Source organism: Gigantopelta aegis, chromosome 13 (genome assembly GCF_016097555.1).
Source record: "Gigantopelta aegis isolate Gae_Host chromosome 13, Gae_host_genome, whole genome shotgun sequence".
Taxonomy (NCBI): domain Eukaryota; kingdom Metazoa; phylum Mollusca; class Gastropoda; order Neomphalida; family Peltospiridae; genus Gigantopelta; species Gigantopelta aegis.
Genome location: NC_054711.1, coordinates 32,981,508 through 32,999,782, shown reverse-complemented (window position 1 = coordinate 32,999,782; position 18,275 = coordinate 32,981,508). Strand labels below are relative to the sequence as shown.

General features: G+C 37.6%; 1 protein-coding gene across 1 annotated transcript in view; it reads left to right on the top strand.

The window, feature by feature from the left end:
• Positions 1-18,275, top strand: part of LOC121387271 (low-density lipoprotein receptor-related protein 1-like) — a 340,401-nt gene that overhangs the window by 233,200 nt on the left and 88,926 nt on the right. Inside the window, exons 51-58 of the mRNA XM_041518296.1 lie at positions 3,539-3,670; positions 4,479-4,607; positions 7,434-7,661; positions 11,065-11,217; positions 11,761-11,877; positions 13,543-13,659; positions 14,359-14,484; positions 17,299-17,418. Of these exons, the coding sequence (XP_041374230.1) occupies positions 3,539-3,670; positions 4,479-4,607; positions 7,434-7,661; positions 11,065-11,217; positions 11,761-11,877; positions 13,543-13,659; positions 14,359-14,484; positions 17,299-17,418 (1,122 nt within the window). The remainder of the gene's footprint in view (positions 1-3,538; positions 3,671-4,478; positions 4,608-7,433; positions 7,662-11,064; positions 11,218-11,760; positions 11,878-13,542; positions 13,660-14,358; positions 14,485-17,298; positions 17,419-18,275) is intronic.

The following is an 18,275-nucleotide window of genomic DNA, read 5'->3' as shown; positions in this document are numbered from 1 at the left end:
TGTATGTTTAGTACAAAATGATAACACCACTTATATAACAGCCAAATGAGGAGGTGTTTTACCTGGCATGGGTGAATAACTCTAAATGATAACACCACTTATATAACAGCCAAATGAGGAGGTGTTTTACCTGGCATGGGTGAATAACTCTAAATGATAACACCACTTATATAACAGCCAAATGAGGAGGTGTTTTACCTGGCATGGGTGAATAACTCAAAATGATAACACCACTTATATAACAGCCAAATGAGGAGGTGTTTTACCTGGCATGGGTGAATAACTCTAAATGATAACACCACTTATATAACAGCCAAATGAGGAGGTGTTTTACCTGGCATGGGTGAATAACTCAAAATGATAACACCACTTATATAACAGCCAAATGAGGAGGTGTTTTACCTGGCATGGGTGAATAACTCTAAATGATAACACCACTTATATAACAGCCAAATGAGGAGGTGTTTTACCTGGCATGGGTGAATAACTCTAAATGATAACACCACTTATATAACAGCCAAATGAGGAGGTGTTTTACCTGGCATGGGTGAATAACTCAAAATGATAACACCACTTATATAACAGCCAAATGAGGAGGTGTTTTACCTGGCATGGGTGAATAACTCTAAATGATAACACCACTTATATAACAGCCAAATGAGGAGGTGTTTTACCTGGCATGGGTGAATAACTCAAAATGATAACACCACTTATATAACAGCCAAATGAGGAGGTGTTTTACCTGGCATGGGTGAATAACTCTAAATGATAACACCACTTATATAACAGCCAAATGAGGAGGTGTTTTACCTGGCATGGGTGAATAACTCAAAATGATAACACCACTTATATAACAGCCAAATGAGGAGGTGTTTTACCTGGCATGGGTGAATAACTCTAAATGATAACACCACTTATATAACAGCCAAATGAGGAGGTGTTTTACCTGGCATGGGTGAATAACTCTAAATGATAACACCACTTATATAACAGCCAAATGAGGAGGTGTTTTACCTGGCATGGGTGAATAACTCTAAATGATAACACCACTTATATAACAGCCAAATGAGGAGGTGTTTTACCTGGCATGGGTGAATAACTCTAAATGATAACACCACTTATATAACAGCCAAATGAGGAGGTGTTTTACCTGGCATGGGTGAATAACTCTAAATGATAACACCACTTATATAACAGCCAAATGAGGAGGTGTTTTACCTGGCATGGGTGAATAACTCTAAATGATAACACCACTTATATAACAGCCAAATGAGGAGGTGTTTTACCTGGCATGGGTGAATAACTCTAAATGATAACACCACTTATATAACAGCCAAATGAGGAGGTGTTTTACCTGGCATGGGTGAATAACTCAAAATGATAACACCACTTATATAACAGCCAAATGAGGAGGTGTTTTACCTGGCATGGGTGAATAACTCTAAATGATAACACCACTTATATAACAGCCAAATGAGGAGGTGTTTTACCTGGCATGGGTGAATAACTCAAAATGATAACACCACTTATATAACAGCCAAATGAGGAGGTGTTTTACCTGGCATGGGTGAATAACTCTAAATGATAACACCACTTATATAACAGCCAAATGAGGAGGTGTTTTACCTGGCATGGGTGAATAACTCTAAATGATAACACCACTTATATAACAGCCAAATGAGGAGGTGTTTTACCTGGCATGGGTGAATAACTCAAAATGATAACACCACTTATATAACAGCCAAATGAGGAGGTGTTTTACCTGGCATGGGTGAATAACTCTAAATGATAACACCACTTATATAACAGCCAAATGAGGAGGTGTTTTACCTGGCATGGGTGAATAACTCAAAATGATAACACCACTTATATAACAGCCAAATGAGGAGGTGTTTTACCTGGCATGGGTGAATAACTCTAAATGATAACACCACTTATATAACAGCCAAATGAGGAGGTGTTTTACCTGGCATGGGTGAATAACTCAAAATGATAACACCACTTATATAACAGCCAAATGAGGAGGTGTTTTACCTGGCATGGGTGAATAACTCTAAATGATAACACCACTTATATAACAGCCAAATGAGGAGGTGTTTTACCTGGCATGGGTGAATAACTCAAAATGATAACACCACTTATATAACAGCCAAATGAGGAGGTGTTTTACCTGGCATGGGTGAATAACTCTAAATGATAACACCACTTATATAACAGCCAAATGAGGAGGTGTTTTACCTGGCATGGGTGAATAACTCAAAATGATAACACCACTTATATAACAGCCAAATGAGGAGGTGTTTTACCTGGCATGGGTGAATAACTCAAAATGATAACACCACTTATATAACAGCCAAATGAGGAGGTGTTTTACCTGGCATGGGTGAATAACTCTAAATGATAACACCACTTATATAACAGCCAAATGAGGAGGTGTTTTACCTGGCATGGGTGAATAACTCTAAATGATAACACCACTTATATAACAGCCAAATGAGGAGGTGTTTTACCTGGCATGGGTGAATAACTCAAAATGATAACACCACTTATATAACAGCCAAATGAGGAGGTGTTTTACCTGGCATGGGTGAATAACTCTAAATGATAACACCACTTATATAACAGCCAAATGAGGAGGTGTTTTACCTGGCATGGGTGAATAACTCTAAATTTTCATGGTCAATCTATGTCAGTTTTTTTTTCAAATGAGAATTCTTTTATCAAGTCAGGTAGTTCTCTCTGTATTGTTGTATTTTTCACAGACTATATTCCGGAAATTGTTTTGAAATCAATACAACAGTCAATGGTGGTTTGTAACCTTGGCTGGTATAGATATGAAAGGAGCTTTTAGATAAATGTAATGACTTAATACTTAGTGAGGAGGGAGTTTCACGGACTGTGTGACAAAACATTATGATTGTTCAAAGGGGGAGTTTGTCGACAATTACATTTTCTTTTCGTTTTTATTCATAAAGTACATTTCATTTATACTTATTTTCGTGTTTATATCCACACCTCAGCTATCTGGGTTGTCTGTCCAGGACAGAGGGTTAATGATTAGTGTTTAGTTGGAGAGAAGTCTGTGTATTGTCATTAAACTTGCACTGGGTGGGAGCGGGTACTGATGTATGATTCCTGTACCTATCAGCCTTACGTACGATGGCTTAACCACTACACCACAAAGTCCTGTGTAAAGTACATGTCAGTGCAACCAGTCTTATGGCCAATTTGCTCCATTATAAGTGATAGTATTTTTAGAATATATTGGCAAAGAAAAAACACATACATGTACAAACAGGTGGATCAAATACATCAGATGTGTGGTGGTAGTTGTTGTTGAACTTTATGAAATTTTAGACACAATACTGGTCTCAGCATTACAGTGTATTGTGGGAGGGGATCTGAAAAATGCATTACATACCGGTAATTGTTGAATGGCTTCAAGGCTTTCGATTCTTAGTTTTATTTCTGTTTGTGATAATATATTCAGAAAAAAAAATGTATGCACTAATTTTACTCTTTTTTTCTGTGATTTCAGGTACACTCAATCCATGTTATATGAATGCATTTGGCTGTGAAGATGAATGTACGGTCAATGACAAAGGCAAGCCACAATGCAACTGTACCAAAGAACACCCTGTCCTCTTGCCTGATGGGAAGCGATGTGCAGGTTTGTACATGATTTGAGCGACTATAAAGAAAAGAAAAAGAAGCAAATACAAATGCTTTCCAAGATTACTTTTAAAAAACAAGTTCTGTCTATATTCTAGACATACCAAAAACCATCCCATTAACAAACAATATACTTATATGATGCATTTAATTAACTAACAATAAACATTCTTGTTTGCTGATCTTGATTATCTATGATATATCGATGTCCTTGATTGATGTTGTATCCACCACTGAAAACCATTCCAAGAAGTGTATAACCTTCTTCAAAATTGTCATTTGAAAAAAACTACTTGGTTTTTTTAATTGAAACTGAGTATAAACAAGCACATATCATGCAGTGGATTTAGAACTTTATTGTATGACAGTTAATTAATGTTTTTAGAAGGTGTTGGTTATTGATATGACTGTACATGGTATCATAATGTAGAAAAACTCAAATTCATATGAGCAAATTTCTTAATTTGTTTCCAATGTATTTTCTGTGCCTGGTTGCTTGGTGCTTCTTCTGTGACTATGTAATCAATGCATTTATGCATCTACAAATTTCATTAAAGTAATCCAAGTCTTAAATTGTTTTTGAGAATACAGCTTACCATGTGTGACCATTACTATGTTAAAATTCTAATATAAATTATATACATGTACATTTCTGTATACATTATATACATTTCTATATAAATTGTATACATTTCTATATAAATTGTATACATTTCTATATAAATTATATACTTTTCTATATAAATTATATACATTTGTATGTAGAATGTTGTGTATTGGCCATGATGTTGTTTGTTGTGTTTCAGTGACGACGTTTAAGTGCTCTATTACTGACTTTCTGTGTGAAGATCGCTTCCGCTGTATTCCAATAGAAAAAACCTGCAACAGTATCATAGACTGTCCCGACGGCTCTGATGAAATGAAACAGTTGTGTTGTAAGTTGTTATTATAGTCATCATAGACCGTCCCCATGGCTCTGATGAAATGAAACAGTTGTGTTGTAAGTTGTTATTATAGTCATCATAGACCGTCCCCATGGCTCTGATGAAATGAAACAGTTGTGTTGTAAGTTGTTATTATAGTCATCATAGACCGTCCCCATGGCTCTGATGAAATGAAACAGTTGTGTTGTAAGTTGTTATTATAGTCATCATAGACCGTCCCCATGGCTCTGATGAAATGAAACAGTTGTGTTGTAAGTTGTTATTATAGTCATCATAGACCGTCCCCATGGCTCTGATGAAATGAAACAGTTGTGTTGTAAGTTGTTATTATAGTCATCATAGACCGTCCCCATGGCTCTGATGAAATGAAACAGTTGTGTTGTAAGTTGTTATTATAGTCATCATAGACCGTCCCCATGGCTCTGATGAAATGAAACAGTTGTGTTGTAAGTTGTTATTATAGTCATCATAGACCGTCCCCATGGCTCTGATGAAATGAAACAGTTGTGTTGTAAGTTGTTATTATAGTCATCATAGACCGTCCCCATGGCTCTGATGAAATGAAACAGTTGTGTTGTAAGTTGTTATTATAGTCATCATAGACCGTCCCCATGGCTCTGATGAAATGAAACAGTTGTGTTGTAAGTTGTTATTATAGTCATCATAGACCGTCCCCATGGCTCTGATGAAATGAAACAGTTGTGTTGTAAGTTGTTATTATAGTCATCATAGACCGTCCCCATGGCTCTGATGAAATGAAACAGTTGTGTTGTAAGTTGTTATTATAGTCATCATAGACCGTCCCCATGGCTCTGATGAAATGAAACAGTTGTGTTGTAAGTTGTTATTATAGTCATCATAGACCGTCCCCATGGCTCTGATGAAATGAAACAGTTGTGTTGTAAGTTATTATTATAGTCATCATAGACCGTCCCCATGGCTCTGATGAAATGAAACAGTTGTGTTGTAAGTTATTATTATAGTCATCATAGACTGTCCCCATGGCTCTGATGGAATGAAACAGTTGTGTTGTAAGTTATTATTATAGTCATCATAGACTGTCCCCATGGCTCTGATGAAATGAAACAGTTGTGTTGTAAGTTATTATTTATAGTCATCATAGACCGTCCCCATGGCTCTGATGGAATGAAACAGTTGTGTTGTAAGTTATTATTATAGTCATCATAGACTGTCCCCATGGCTCTGATGGAATGAAACAGTTGTGTTGTAAGTTATTATTATAGTCATCATAGACTGTCCCCATGGCTCTGATGGAATGAAACAGTTGTGTTGTAAGTTATTATTATAGTCATCATAGACTGTCCCCATGGCTCTGATGGAATGAAACAGTTGTGTTGTAAGTTATTATTATAGTCATCATAGACTGTCCCCATGGCTCTGATGGAATGAAACAGTTGTGTTGTAAGTTATTATTATAGTCATCATAGACCATCCCCATGGCTCTGATGAAATGAAACAGTTGTGTTGTAAGTTATTACTATAGTCATCATAGACTGTCCCGACGGCAGAAATGAAACAGTTGTGTTGTAAGTTATTATTATAGTCATCATAGACCATCCCCATGGCTCTGATGAAATGAAACAGTTGTGTTGTAAGTTATTACTATAGTCATCATAGACTGTCCCGACGGCAGAAATGAAACAGTTGTGTTGTAAGTTATTATTATAGTCATCATAGACCATCCCCATGGCTCTGATGAAATGAAACAGTTGTGTTGTAAGTTATTACTATAGTCATCATAGACTGTCCCGACGGCAGAAATGAAACAGTTGTGTTGTAAGTTATTATTTATAGTCATCATAGACCGTCCCCATGGCTCTGATGAAATGAAACAGTTGTGTTGTAAGTTGTTATTATAGTCATCATAGACCGTCCCCATGGCTCTGATGAAATGAAACAGTTGTGTTGTAAGTTATTATTTATAGTCATCATAGACCGTCCCCATGGCTCTGATGAAATGAAACAGTTGTGTTGTAAGTTATTATTATAGTCATCATAGACCGTCCCCATGGCTCTGATGAAATGAAACAGTTGTGTTGTAAGTTATTATTTATAGTCATCATAGACCGTCCCCATGGCTCTGATGAAATGAAACAGTTGTGTTGTAAGTTATTATTTATAGTCATCATAGACCGTCCCCATGGCTCTGATGGAATGAAACAGTTGTGTTGTAAGTTATTATTATAGTCATCATAGACCGTCCCCATGGCTCTGATGAAATGAAACAGTTGTGTTGTAAGTTATTATTATAGTCATCATAGACCGTCCCCATGGCTCTGATGAAATGAAACAGTTGTGTTGTAAGTTATTATTTATAGTCATCATAGACCGTCCCCATGGCTCTGATGAAATGAAACAGTTGTGTTGTAAGTTGTTATTATAGTCATCATAGACCGTCCCCATGGCTCTGATGAAATGAAACAGTTGTGTTGTAAGTTATTATTTATAGTCATCATAGACCGTCCCCATGGCTCTGATGAAATGAAACAGTTGTGTTGTAAGTTGTTATTATAGTAATCATAGACAGTTCTGATGAAATGAAACGGGTGTGTTGTAAGTTGTTACAGTACTCATAAATTGACCTGTATTTTTTGCACAGCTTTTTACACTGTTTTAATTTAACTTTTGAATTTTTAAATTATGTTGATCATCATTATTGGTTTTACCTTAGTTTGACACCCAAATAGCTGATGCATTTTTTGTGCTGGGGTGTCGTTAAACATTCATTCATTCATTCATTCATTGACTCACTCACTCACTCACTCATTAAAGAAACCTTTGTTTCCTTTCCCACAGCACAACCTCGGAAGTGCCCTGCAGGTTTCTTCTCGTGTAACAACAGTCGGTGTGTGTCGTACAACAAGACGTGTGATGGCCACAACGACTGCGATGACGACTCTGATGAGGTGGACTGCCCGTGTAAGGTGGACGAGTTCCGCTGTACCAGTGGGATGTGTATCCAGCAGAAGTACCGCTGTGACCGTGACGGGGACTGCCCAGACCTCTCCGACGAGATGGGCTGCAGTGAGTTCAACACGCAACACAAACCATGCCTAGCACTCACCAAACTCACACATTGAGATTTTAACAACACTTGGCAAAATTTATTTTAATTTGGCAGGGAAAATTGTGTAATAATTGATATTTTGGTGGAATATAACTATAGGTTTTACATTTTTGAGAGAATTTGGTGAAATTATCTGATCACCCAGAGCAAGCCCTGAAAACAGTCAACTCGCATTCTTACCATTTTAGCTATAAGCTTTTTTCACAGTTGTTGCCCAGTGGTATAAAGAGCTTGCCACATACATATAGGCCTTTTTCACAGTTGTTGCCCAGTGGTATAAAGAACTTGCCAGATGCATATAGGCCTTGTTCACAGTTGTTGCCCAGTAGTAAAGAGCTTGCCAATGCATATAGGCCTTTTTCACAGTTGTTGCCCAGTGGTAAAGAGCTTGCCAATGCATATAGGCCTTTTTCACAGTTGTTGCCCGGTGGTAAAGAGCTTGCCAGATGCATATAGGCCTTTTTCACAGTTGTTGCCCAGTGGTAAAGAGCTTGCCAATGCATATAGGCCTTTTCCACAGTTGTTGCCCAGTGGTAAAGAGCTTGCCCGATGCATATAGGCCTTTTTCACAGTTGTTGCCCAGTGGTAAAGAGCTTGCCAGATGCATATAGGCCTTTTTCACAGTTGTTCACCAGTGGTATAAAGAGCTTGCCAATGCATATAGGCCTTTTTCACAGTTGTTGCCCAGTGGTATAAAGAGTTTGCAATGCATATAGGCCTTTTTCACAGTTGTTGCCCAGTGGTAAAGAGCTTGCCAATGCATATAGGCCTTTTTCAAAGTTGTTCCCCAATGGTATAGAGCTTGCCAATGCATATAGGCCTTTTTCACAGTTGTTGCCCAGTGGTAAAGAGCTTGCCAATGCATATAGGCCTTTTTCACAGTTGCCCAGAGGTAAAGAGCTTGCCAGATGCATATAGGCCTTTTTCACAGTTGTTGCCCAGAGGTAAAGAGCTTGCCAATGCATATAGGCCTTTTTCACAGTTGTTGCCCAGTGGTAAAGAGCTTGCCAGATGCATATAGGCCTTTTTCACAGTTGTTGCCAAGTGGTAAAGAGCTTGCCAGATGCATATTGGCCTTTTTCACAGTTGTTGCCCAGTGGTAAAGAGCTTGCCAGATGCATATAGGCCTTGTTTACAGTTGTTGCCCAGTAGTATAAAGAGCTTGCCAGATGCATATAGGCCTTGTTCACAGTTGTTGCCCAGTGGTAAAGAGCTTGCCAGATGCATATAGGCCTTTTTCACAGTTGGTGCCCAGTGGTATAAAGAACTTGCAAATGCATATAGGCCTTGTTCACAGTTGTTGCCCAGTGGTAAAGAGCTTGCCAGATGCATATAGGCCTTGTTCACAGTTGTTGTCCAGTGGTAAAGAGCTTGCCAGATGCATATAGGCCTTTTTCACAGTTGTTGCCCAGTGATAAAGAGCTTGCCAGATGCATATAGGCCTTGTTCACAGTTGTTGCTCAGTGGTATAAAGAGTTCTTGGCCTTGTTATTGAACACTTTTCAAAACTGTACATTTTTTTTTTTTTTTTGTCTGCAATGATTTTCATTATTGAGTTTAGACAAAGATGAAATTGATTTTATTGCTGGTGGTCAACGAATCCATGGTGTTTTGCCCCCAAGGCAGTTCGCCCCCAGTTAGTTCGCCCCCCTGTTTGACCTGTTCGCTGGATGTACCAGTTCGCCCCCAAGTCAATTCGCCCCCAACTGTTTGCCTGTTTGCCCCCAACTGTTTGCCTGTTTGCCCCCAACTATTTGTCAGTTCGCCCCAAACATTTATTTAGTTTGCCCCCAACTCCTAATTATTTGTTACTTTTAAACAATTATTGTATTGTTTCTTTAGAGGCATATAATCACCAGTTTAATTATATATATATAGAGAGAGAGAGAGGATAATAAACGAGTTACCAGTTAATATCAAATTTATATCCCTAGTGAAGTAATTTTCACTTGTTATGAGCCTTAACAAGTGACAAGTGAAAATTATTTCACGAGGGACATAAATTTGATAATAGTTGGTAGCGAGTTTGTTATTCTATTTATTACCCCAGCTATTTGGGTTTTTTAAAAAGCCTTTGTTTTTTATATAGTCTACACTGGCTACATACACGTCCATGTATATCGAAACGACGTAAACAACGTTACTGTTCTGTGTATTGCTTAACTTTGTATTTTATTCACAGTTTACAGATAATTTTCAAACCCCAAAGTTTTATATATTCTGTGAAAATAATGAATTGCAATAAACAACCATTTTATTACAAGTTTAACACTGAAACCAAAAAGACATAAACGCAAACGCTTTAAACTACGTGACTTCATTGTGCGTGCTTTGCCAAATCATGATGACGTCATATTTAGTACCGACAGGGTGATTGGTTTGTTAACGTCAAATCGTCCAATAGTAATGTACATTAAACCAATGCATGATAATTTCTCAGTGAGAAATTATGATTTTTAAACTGGTGATTATATCATCAGTGCCCGGACTGACTCATGATCCGTCCAAATATATATAAAGAGCACTTTTACACATATAAACCACATCATCCACATTTATTAAAACATCCATTCCTGCCAGAGATAGGATCTGTTTTAAGAATAAAGAATCAGCTACATAACCTTGATGCTGAGTATGCATCTTCGGCTAACACCTAAGAGGGCTTTGAACTGCAATGCCAATTCAATATGGCCTCTTCTGGTGAGCATTATTCTAATTGAGGGATTATCTTTATGGGGGGGAACTGGTACATTTTACCTTTGTGGGGCGAACTGGTTAAGCATGTTGGGGGCGAACTGACATCCTATTTGAGGGCGAACTGACTGGGGGCAAACAGATTTGAGAGTGAACTGACTGGGGGCGAACTGGCTTGGGGGCGAAACGTTTGGTACCGTGGTCAACAATAAAGGGAAGGCGTTTCATCCCTTATTCTCTAAACAACAACAGTATTGAGTTTAAGAATAAAATAAATTTTGGGTGTCTTCAAAGATTAGGTCAACCAGAAACACATGAATGTACTGGTTGTAATACTCTAATTAAGAAAATACCAGAAAATGTATTTAATATATAATGTTAATTGTTAAACCAGGCTGTGTTAGTTGAAAAACATGTTACAGTTAATAAACATAGGAGAGTGTCTTCAACCAAATAGGGGCGGGTTCTGTCTCAGTCAGTACAGCACTCGCCTCAGGGGCTTGGGTCAAAGGATCAAATCCTCTCAGTGGATCCATTCTTTGATTGGGTTTGTCCATCCCAACCAGTGACCCACGATTGGTACATGACTGGAAATTCATATAACAGATTCTTTGCTGCTAATGGAAAAATATAGCAGGTTATCTTTAAGACTTCCTTTCTTTTCAGATCTGACGTGCAGTGACGTGGAGATAGAAGGAGAGCCACTGGAGGGTCTGATATCGTGCAACACGACGTCCGCCTGTATCTACCCCAGCTGGAAGTGTGATGGCAGCAATGACTGCTGGGACCGTAGTGACGAGGCCAACTGTTCAGGAACTGGTGTGTGCTAGACCGTTTTTATTTACCTACAATGTCATTCAGGAAGTTAGAAGTAATAGAAATGCTTGTGAAAATGTGTCTATTTTTAGCTCTACATGACGTTTAGCACTGCATGAGATTCAGCAATGGAGCTTTTCTAATACCAATCTGTCAGTCATCTGTCTGGCTGTCAAATTTGATTGAATTGTTCTGAAACTAGGAATAATGAATCGCTCGGGCACCATCCAGTGTTAAAGTGCTTGGCTGATGAACGGTTGGTCTAGAATCATTCCCCATTGGTTTGCCCATTGATTTATTTCGCGCTTCAGCCAGTGTACCACAACTGATATATCAAAGGCCATATTAAGTGCTATCCTGTGTGGGATGGCACATATAAAAGATCCATTGCTACTAATTTAATGTAAAATGTAGCAGTTTCCTCTCTAAGAATTACTAAATGTTTGACATCCAGTAGCCAATGTGCTCTAGTGGTGTCGTTAAACAAAAAAAACTTTTTTATTGCCATGAATAAAAACATTTAATTTAAAAACCTTGTGTCTGCAGGTGAAATGAAATGTCCGCAGGAGGCCTTCAAGTGTGAATCGGGAAGTTGTATTCCTAAACACTGGGTGTGTGACAAGGACAACGACTGTGGGGACAGCTCCGATGAAGCTAACTGCAGTAAGTTAGTAAAACACAAAAACTGCAGTAATTAAGTTGGTAAAACAAAAACTACAGTAAGTTGGTAAAACACAAAAACTGCAGTAAGTTGGTAGAAACACAAAAACTACAGTAAATTGGTAAAACACAAAAACTACAGTAAGTTTGTAAAACACAAAAACTGCAGTAAGTTGGTAAAACACAAAAACTACAGTAAGTTGGTAAAACACAAAAACTACAGTAAGTTTGTAAAACACAAAAACTGCAGCAAGTTGGTAAAACAAAAACTACAGTAATTTGGTAAAACACAAAAACTACAGTAAGTTTGTAAAACACAAAAACTGCAGTAAGTTGGTAAAACACAAAAACTGCAGTAAATTGGTAAAACACAAAAACTGCAGTAAGTTGGTAAAACAAAAACTACAGTAAGTTGGTAAAACACAAAAACTACAGTAAGTTTGTAAAACACAAAAACTGCAGTAAGTTGGTAAAACACAAAAACTACAGTAAGTTGGTAAAACAAAAACTACAGTAAGTTGGTAAAACACAAAAACTGCAGTAAGTTTGTAAAACACAAAAACTACAGTAAGTTTGTAAAACACAAAAACTACAGTAAGTTGGTAAAACACAAAAACTGCAGTAAGTTGGTAAAACACAAAAACTGCAGTAAGTTGGTAGAAACACAAAACTACAGTAAATTGGTAAAACACAAAAACTACAGTAAGTTGGTAAAACACAAAAACTGCAGTAAGTTGGTAAAACACAAAAACTGCAGTAAGTTGGTAAAACACAAAAACTACAGTAAGTTGGTAAAACAAAAACCCAATAAGATGGTGAAAAAACATAAAAACTACAGGAAGATGGTTAAAAACCCCAAACGTCACAGTAAGAACAACAAACACTAAGGAAGTTGATTGAAAAGCCCCCAAATACCTTCAATAAATTGGTAAACGCCCCCTACCCCCCAACATTTTTTATATTTATTTTTTAATTAATTAAATCTATGTTAAATTGGTTATAAAAACCCAAATTGCATTAAAATGATAGAAACAAAAAAAATTACTGTGAAAAGAATTACAATCCCCTGACATATATTTTAGGGAGAAAATGTTGACGAAAGCACTAAAATGTAAAAACAATATGGTCAGTGTGTAAAAGCACAGAAATGGAAAATGACTCTACTCATTACATGTACATGTGTATATGAGTTGTGCATCTCAAATGAATTCTCATTCCAGCCAGTGCACCACAACTTGTCAAAGGCTGTGGTATGTGCTTTCCTGTCTGTGGGAAAGTGCATATAAAGATCCCTTGCTACATTAGAAAAAATGTAGCGGGTTTCCTCTAACAACATGTCAGAATTACCATATGTTTGGCATCCAATAGCCGATGATTAATTAATCAATGTGCTCTAGTGGTGTCGTTAAACAAAAACAAACAAACTCAAATGAATGACAGATAAGTCATAAAGTATATCACTGTGTCTTCAAACGTGACTGGTTAAAACATTAAATTCACTTAAACAGATTGTTTAACTGAATAAAAAACAATGAGTGAATTCTTGCTATGCCAGATGTGTTTGTTCTTTTCTGTGCCCTATTCTGATTTACTTTATGTTGATAAAATGCTTTGGTGTGTGAAATGCTAGTAACTGGGTTATAAATGTTGTTCAAACCTTTGTTGTAGCGTACAACTGTGATAAAGATTACATAGCCTGCACCAACGACTCGACCTGCATTCCTAGCACGTGGCAGTGTGATGGACACGAAGACTGTCATGATGGATCAGACGAAGTCGGCTGTGGTACGTAAAGCTATATCCTTTAGAACATATAAACGATTCCTTTCTACTAATAGAAAAATGTTGCGAGTTTCCTCTCTAAGACCATATGGCAAAATTACAAAATGTTTTACATCCAGTAGCCAGTAATTAATAAATCGATGTGTTCTAGTGGCAGCAAGGGATCTTTTATTTGCGCTTCCCACAGGCAGGATTGCACCATGGCCTTTGTTAATTGAACCAGTTATGGATCACTGGTCGGTGCAAGTGGTTTACACCTACCCATTGAGCCTTGCGGAGCACTCACTCAGGGTTTAGAGTCTGTATCTGGATTAAAAAACCCATGCCTCGACTGGGATCTGAACCCAGTACCTACCAGCCTGTAGACCAATGGCCTAAACATGACGCAACCGAGGCCAGTCTATCTGTGGATTAGTTCTCTACATGCTGTAACATCACCTTTCAACTTAATGCACTTACCCCCCCCCCCCGCCATATCCATGGATTAGTTCTCTACATACTGCAACCTCATCTTTCAACTTCATGCACTTGCCCCCCCCCCCCACCCATATCCAAGGATTAGTTCTCTACATACTGTAACCTCACCTTTCAACTTAATGCACTTACCCCTCATATCCAAGGATTAGTTATCAACATACTGTAACCTCATCTTTCAACTTAATGCAATCATCTGAGGTAATTACACATGTCATCTGTTTTTAGGTAATCACACGTGTCGTCCTGACGAGTTCCAGTGTCCAACAGGCCGCTGTATTCCGTCCGCCTGGAAGTGTGACCAGGACTCTGATTGTGACGACGCATCGGACGAAAAAAATACAGACGAGTGTCGTAAGTTTAATTTTCTTTTAGGACTGTCTCGGAAGGTTGTGTGCTTGTGTTGTCTGGAGGTGTTGTCTCTGTGTGTCTGGGAGTGTTGTCTGCCTGCCTGTGTCCGCTTGTCTTGTCTGGAGGTGTTGTCTGTGTCTAGGAATGTTGTCTATTCATGTCTGGGAGAGTTGTCTGTATGAGTCACGAGTGTTGTCTGTCTGTGTCTGGGAGAGTTGTCTGTACGAGTCACGAGTGTTGTCTGTCTGTGTCTGGGAATGTTGTCTATCCTTGTCTGGGAGAGTTGTCTGTACGAGTCACGAGTGTTGTCTGTCTGTCTCTGTCTGGGAATGTTGTTTACCTGTGTCTGCTTATGTTGTCTAGAGGTGTTGTCTGTCTGTGTCTGGGAATATTGTCTGGGAGGGTTGTCTGTCTGTGTCTCGAGATGTTGTCTGTCTGTGTCTGGAAATGTTGTCTGCCAGTGTCTGAGAGGGTTGTCTGTGTCTCGAGGTGTTGTCTGTCTGTCTGGGAATGTTGTCTGTCCATGTCTGAGAGGGTTGTCTGTCTGTGTCTGGAGGTGTTGTCTGTCTATGTTTGGAGGTGTTGTCTGTACGTGTCTGGGAATATTATCTGTCCATGTATGGAGGTGTTGTCTTACTGTCTGGCTCGATTATTAGTCCTCTACCGGTTTAACCCGGATGGGTCTATAGATTTCGTCTTCATTCAGTCTGTTCCACATATAGTTTTCCTGACCTTTTTTTTCACAATGCCTCATGATTGAGCTAAAATTTTGTGTCTATACTTACAGATACAGATAGGTTTGACGTACATGTACATTATATTATATATTGTTGATACCCTTCATTAAAAGCCCCACGGTTGTAGCTCAGTAGGACATATTCCTGAGGTGTTTACTGTCAAAACCAGTGTCATACTATTGGTATATTAAAACATATGGTATGTGCTTGATTCCCTGTTTGTAGGAAACTGCATATAAAAGATCCTTTGCTGCTTTATGATAGGAATAGCCTATATGTATGTAGCTGGAGCAGGTTTCTAACCATACACAGACCTGTCAACCCTCCCGGATTCCGCGGGAGTCTCCCGGTATTTGATCAAATCTCCTTTCCCCTGTGCGGGAGACAGTTTCTCCTGTTAAATGACATTTTTGTAAGCATAAAAAAAAAATCGATCCTCTTTTGTCAAAATAACAGAAGGGAAGTAACTCTGCCTTTTTTTCTCATTCGGAAAATGTAACAGACCGAATTGTTCCGACTGTTTAACCTTTGCCGAAGTGAGAATTGTGGGATAGCCTATTTATATTGTTAAAAAAGCACATGGAGTTTATAAAATGATGTGTTATTATAATGTTTGTTGTCATCGTAATGGCTACGAAGCGTGTTGCCGCTAATTAAACAGGCTGTGTATTGACATTCAGTGTTGCCATATAAAAAAAAAAAACTATCCAATTTAGTTCCAATAGCCGATGATAAGATTAAAATCAATGTGCTCTAGTGGCGTCGTTAAATAAAACAAACTTTACTTTTAATAACACCTCTGAATTGTAAAATGTCTTCCCACTGGATTACATAATGCAACTATGACAAATCTGAGTTGACAGCGATACACACGATGCATGTTAAAATCACATGTCACAGCAAGACAACGAAAAGACCAATTAGCTGTATAAACATACTTGTGTCAGTTAATTTTGTATGTTTGTGCGGTAAAATGTTGGTTATAAGGGTACACTTCAAGAAATTATTTTTGTACAATTAAAAAATGTTGTTTGACATTGACATAAAGTTACTCACGGAAATGGGTATAATTCCGGTATATTTCACACGATGTCCGTAAAGAGGTTTTACTTATGATTAATGAAAATACAATGTTTATTGCATCATTATAATGATTTTAAATCAGTACCACGCCACCGTTCCTCATTATAGTAAAAACTGAATATTAATTTATAAGATTTATATAAATTTGTCTTTGGTATTAGGTACACTAACCACAAATGATAATGTAACGCAACCTGTAAGGCTGTAAGTGTAATACCGTAAATGTACTAATTAAATTTTTTATTTTTTGTTCATGTTCTTAACATTTTTGGATAAAATATTTTTTTTTTTTAAATACACGTATGTATTAAATCATAATAATATTTAAACTTAAAAAAAAAAAATAATAATAATATTTTTTTTTTTTTTTTTTTAATGCCAAGATCTAAAGTTAAGAAGTATATATGACATTATAAAGTATTCATATAACTTATTGTAATAATTTTTTTTTTAAATCTTGCGATTTTGGGTTAAATTGTGTGAATTTAAAAAATCTCCTGCTTTTTGACCAAATCTCCTGCTTTTTCAACACACACCTCCTGCTTTCTCTTGACTAAAGGTTGACAGGTCTGACCATACATGTAGTCAGACACCAAATAGCCTTGATTGTTGAAGTGTTATTCAGTAGATATTCTGTAGGGAGAGAGAGAGAGAGTATCTTTAACATGCCCATGTAACACTAAGGTTTCAGGCATGTCTGTCATGGGTCAAGTCTATGGATAGCCAGTGGCCTGGTCCAGGACAAATATTCTGTAGGAGTTGCCTTCATGTATACAAATGTAGCAAGAGATAATCATAGGTTAGTAACTAAACGTTCCAACAATGTGCCAATGTGTTGATAAACACTGTATTGTACAGTTTAAGAGTTCGCTACACAATATTAAACATTAAATAATAGTTACCAATAAATTTCCAATGGACTAGAAAAGTCACTAATCAAAGTTTTGAAAACAAAATGTTCCCTGTTGTAAGTATACCTTCCTTTCCTCTGTTTCAGCACCAGTTGTGTGCGAGCCTGATGAGTTCCTGTGTTTGAATCGACGCTGTATCAAGAGCATCTACTACTGCAACGGCGACAATGACTGTGGCGACAACTCCGATGAACCTGACATGTGTGGTAGGACAGCGCTCTTGTGGTGTTCTTTTTCTTACAGTACTTTAGAAACTAGCAACTTTAAGAAACATTTCATTGTCTTTTCTGACCAGAATCTATTAACAGCATTTGTGTCCTAGGTAGCAGTCAGTTTCAGTAGTGTTCATTTCAGTGGATGGTTTGGGTCTAACATCTAGGTCATCACCATTAAGCTGCCAGTCAGTTTTGTGATGTGACAAATGTCACACAGTTTTGTCTCCAGTGTGTGTGGGGGTGGGTTGGTGGGGAGGTGTTTCCAGTGTTTCCACACTGGTATCTCCTTTACTTTCCCCAATTTATATTTCCTGCCATTTTGCACACTCACTGGAAACCAGTTAGTAACAGGAAACTGTAGACAACTCAGCTTTCAGTGGAAAATAGCTTGGAATTTTGAGTTGAAAAAGTGGTTTTCGGCAAGTATTTTCACTTGACAACAATGGCGGCACGTCACGGTCATATTCAGGGATCAATATCTGATTGTGACAGCTATTTTGATAATACATTTGATCATTTTGCCAACAACAAAAATCACAAAATATTGGGATATGAATCGTAGTTTGTTGTTTTAAGAAATATTCTGGTCAGAAAGCCACTGTTATTGGGAATACTGGACATAAATACTGGACAAATGCCCATAAGTAAACGTGATTTTTAACTGATCTAAAATATAAAAATTAGAAAAAACCCCACTAAAACAATACTTAGCGATTCAAATATGAACTTTATTTCATGTATTTATGTATTCAAGTGAATATATTGAGTAAAAATTATAAACTTGTACCCACTCAACATGGTTTTTGTCAAAAATTAATCCAGTAGTGTAAAGGTTAATAAAATACTTG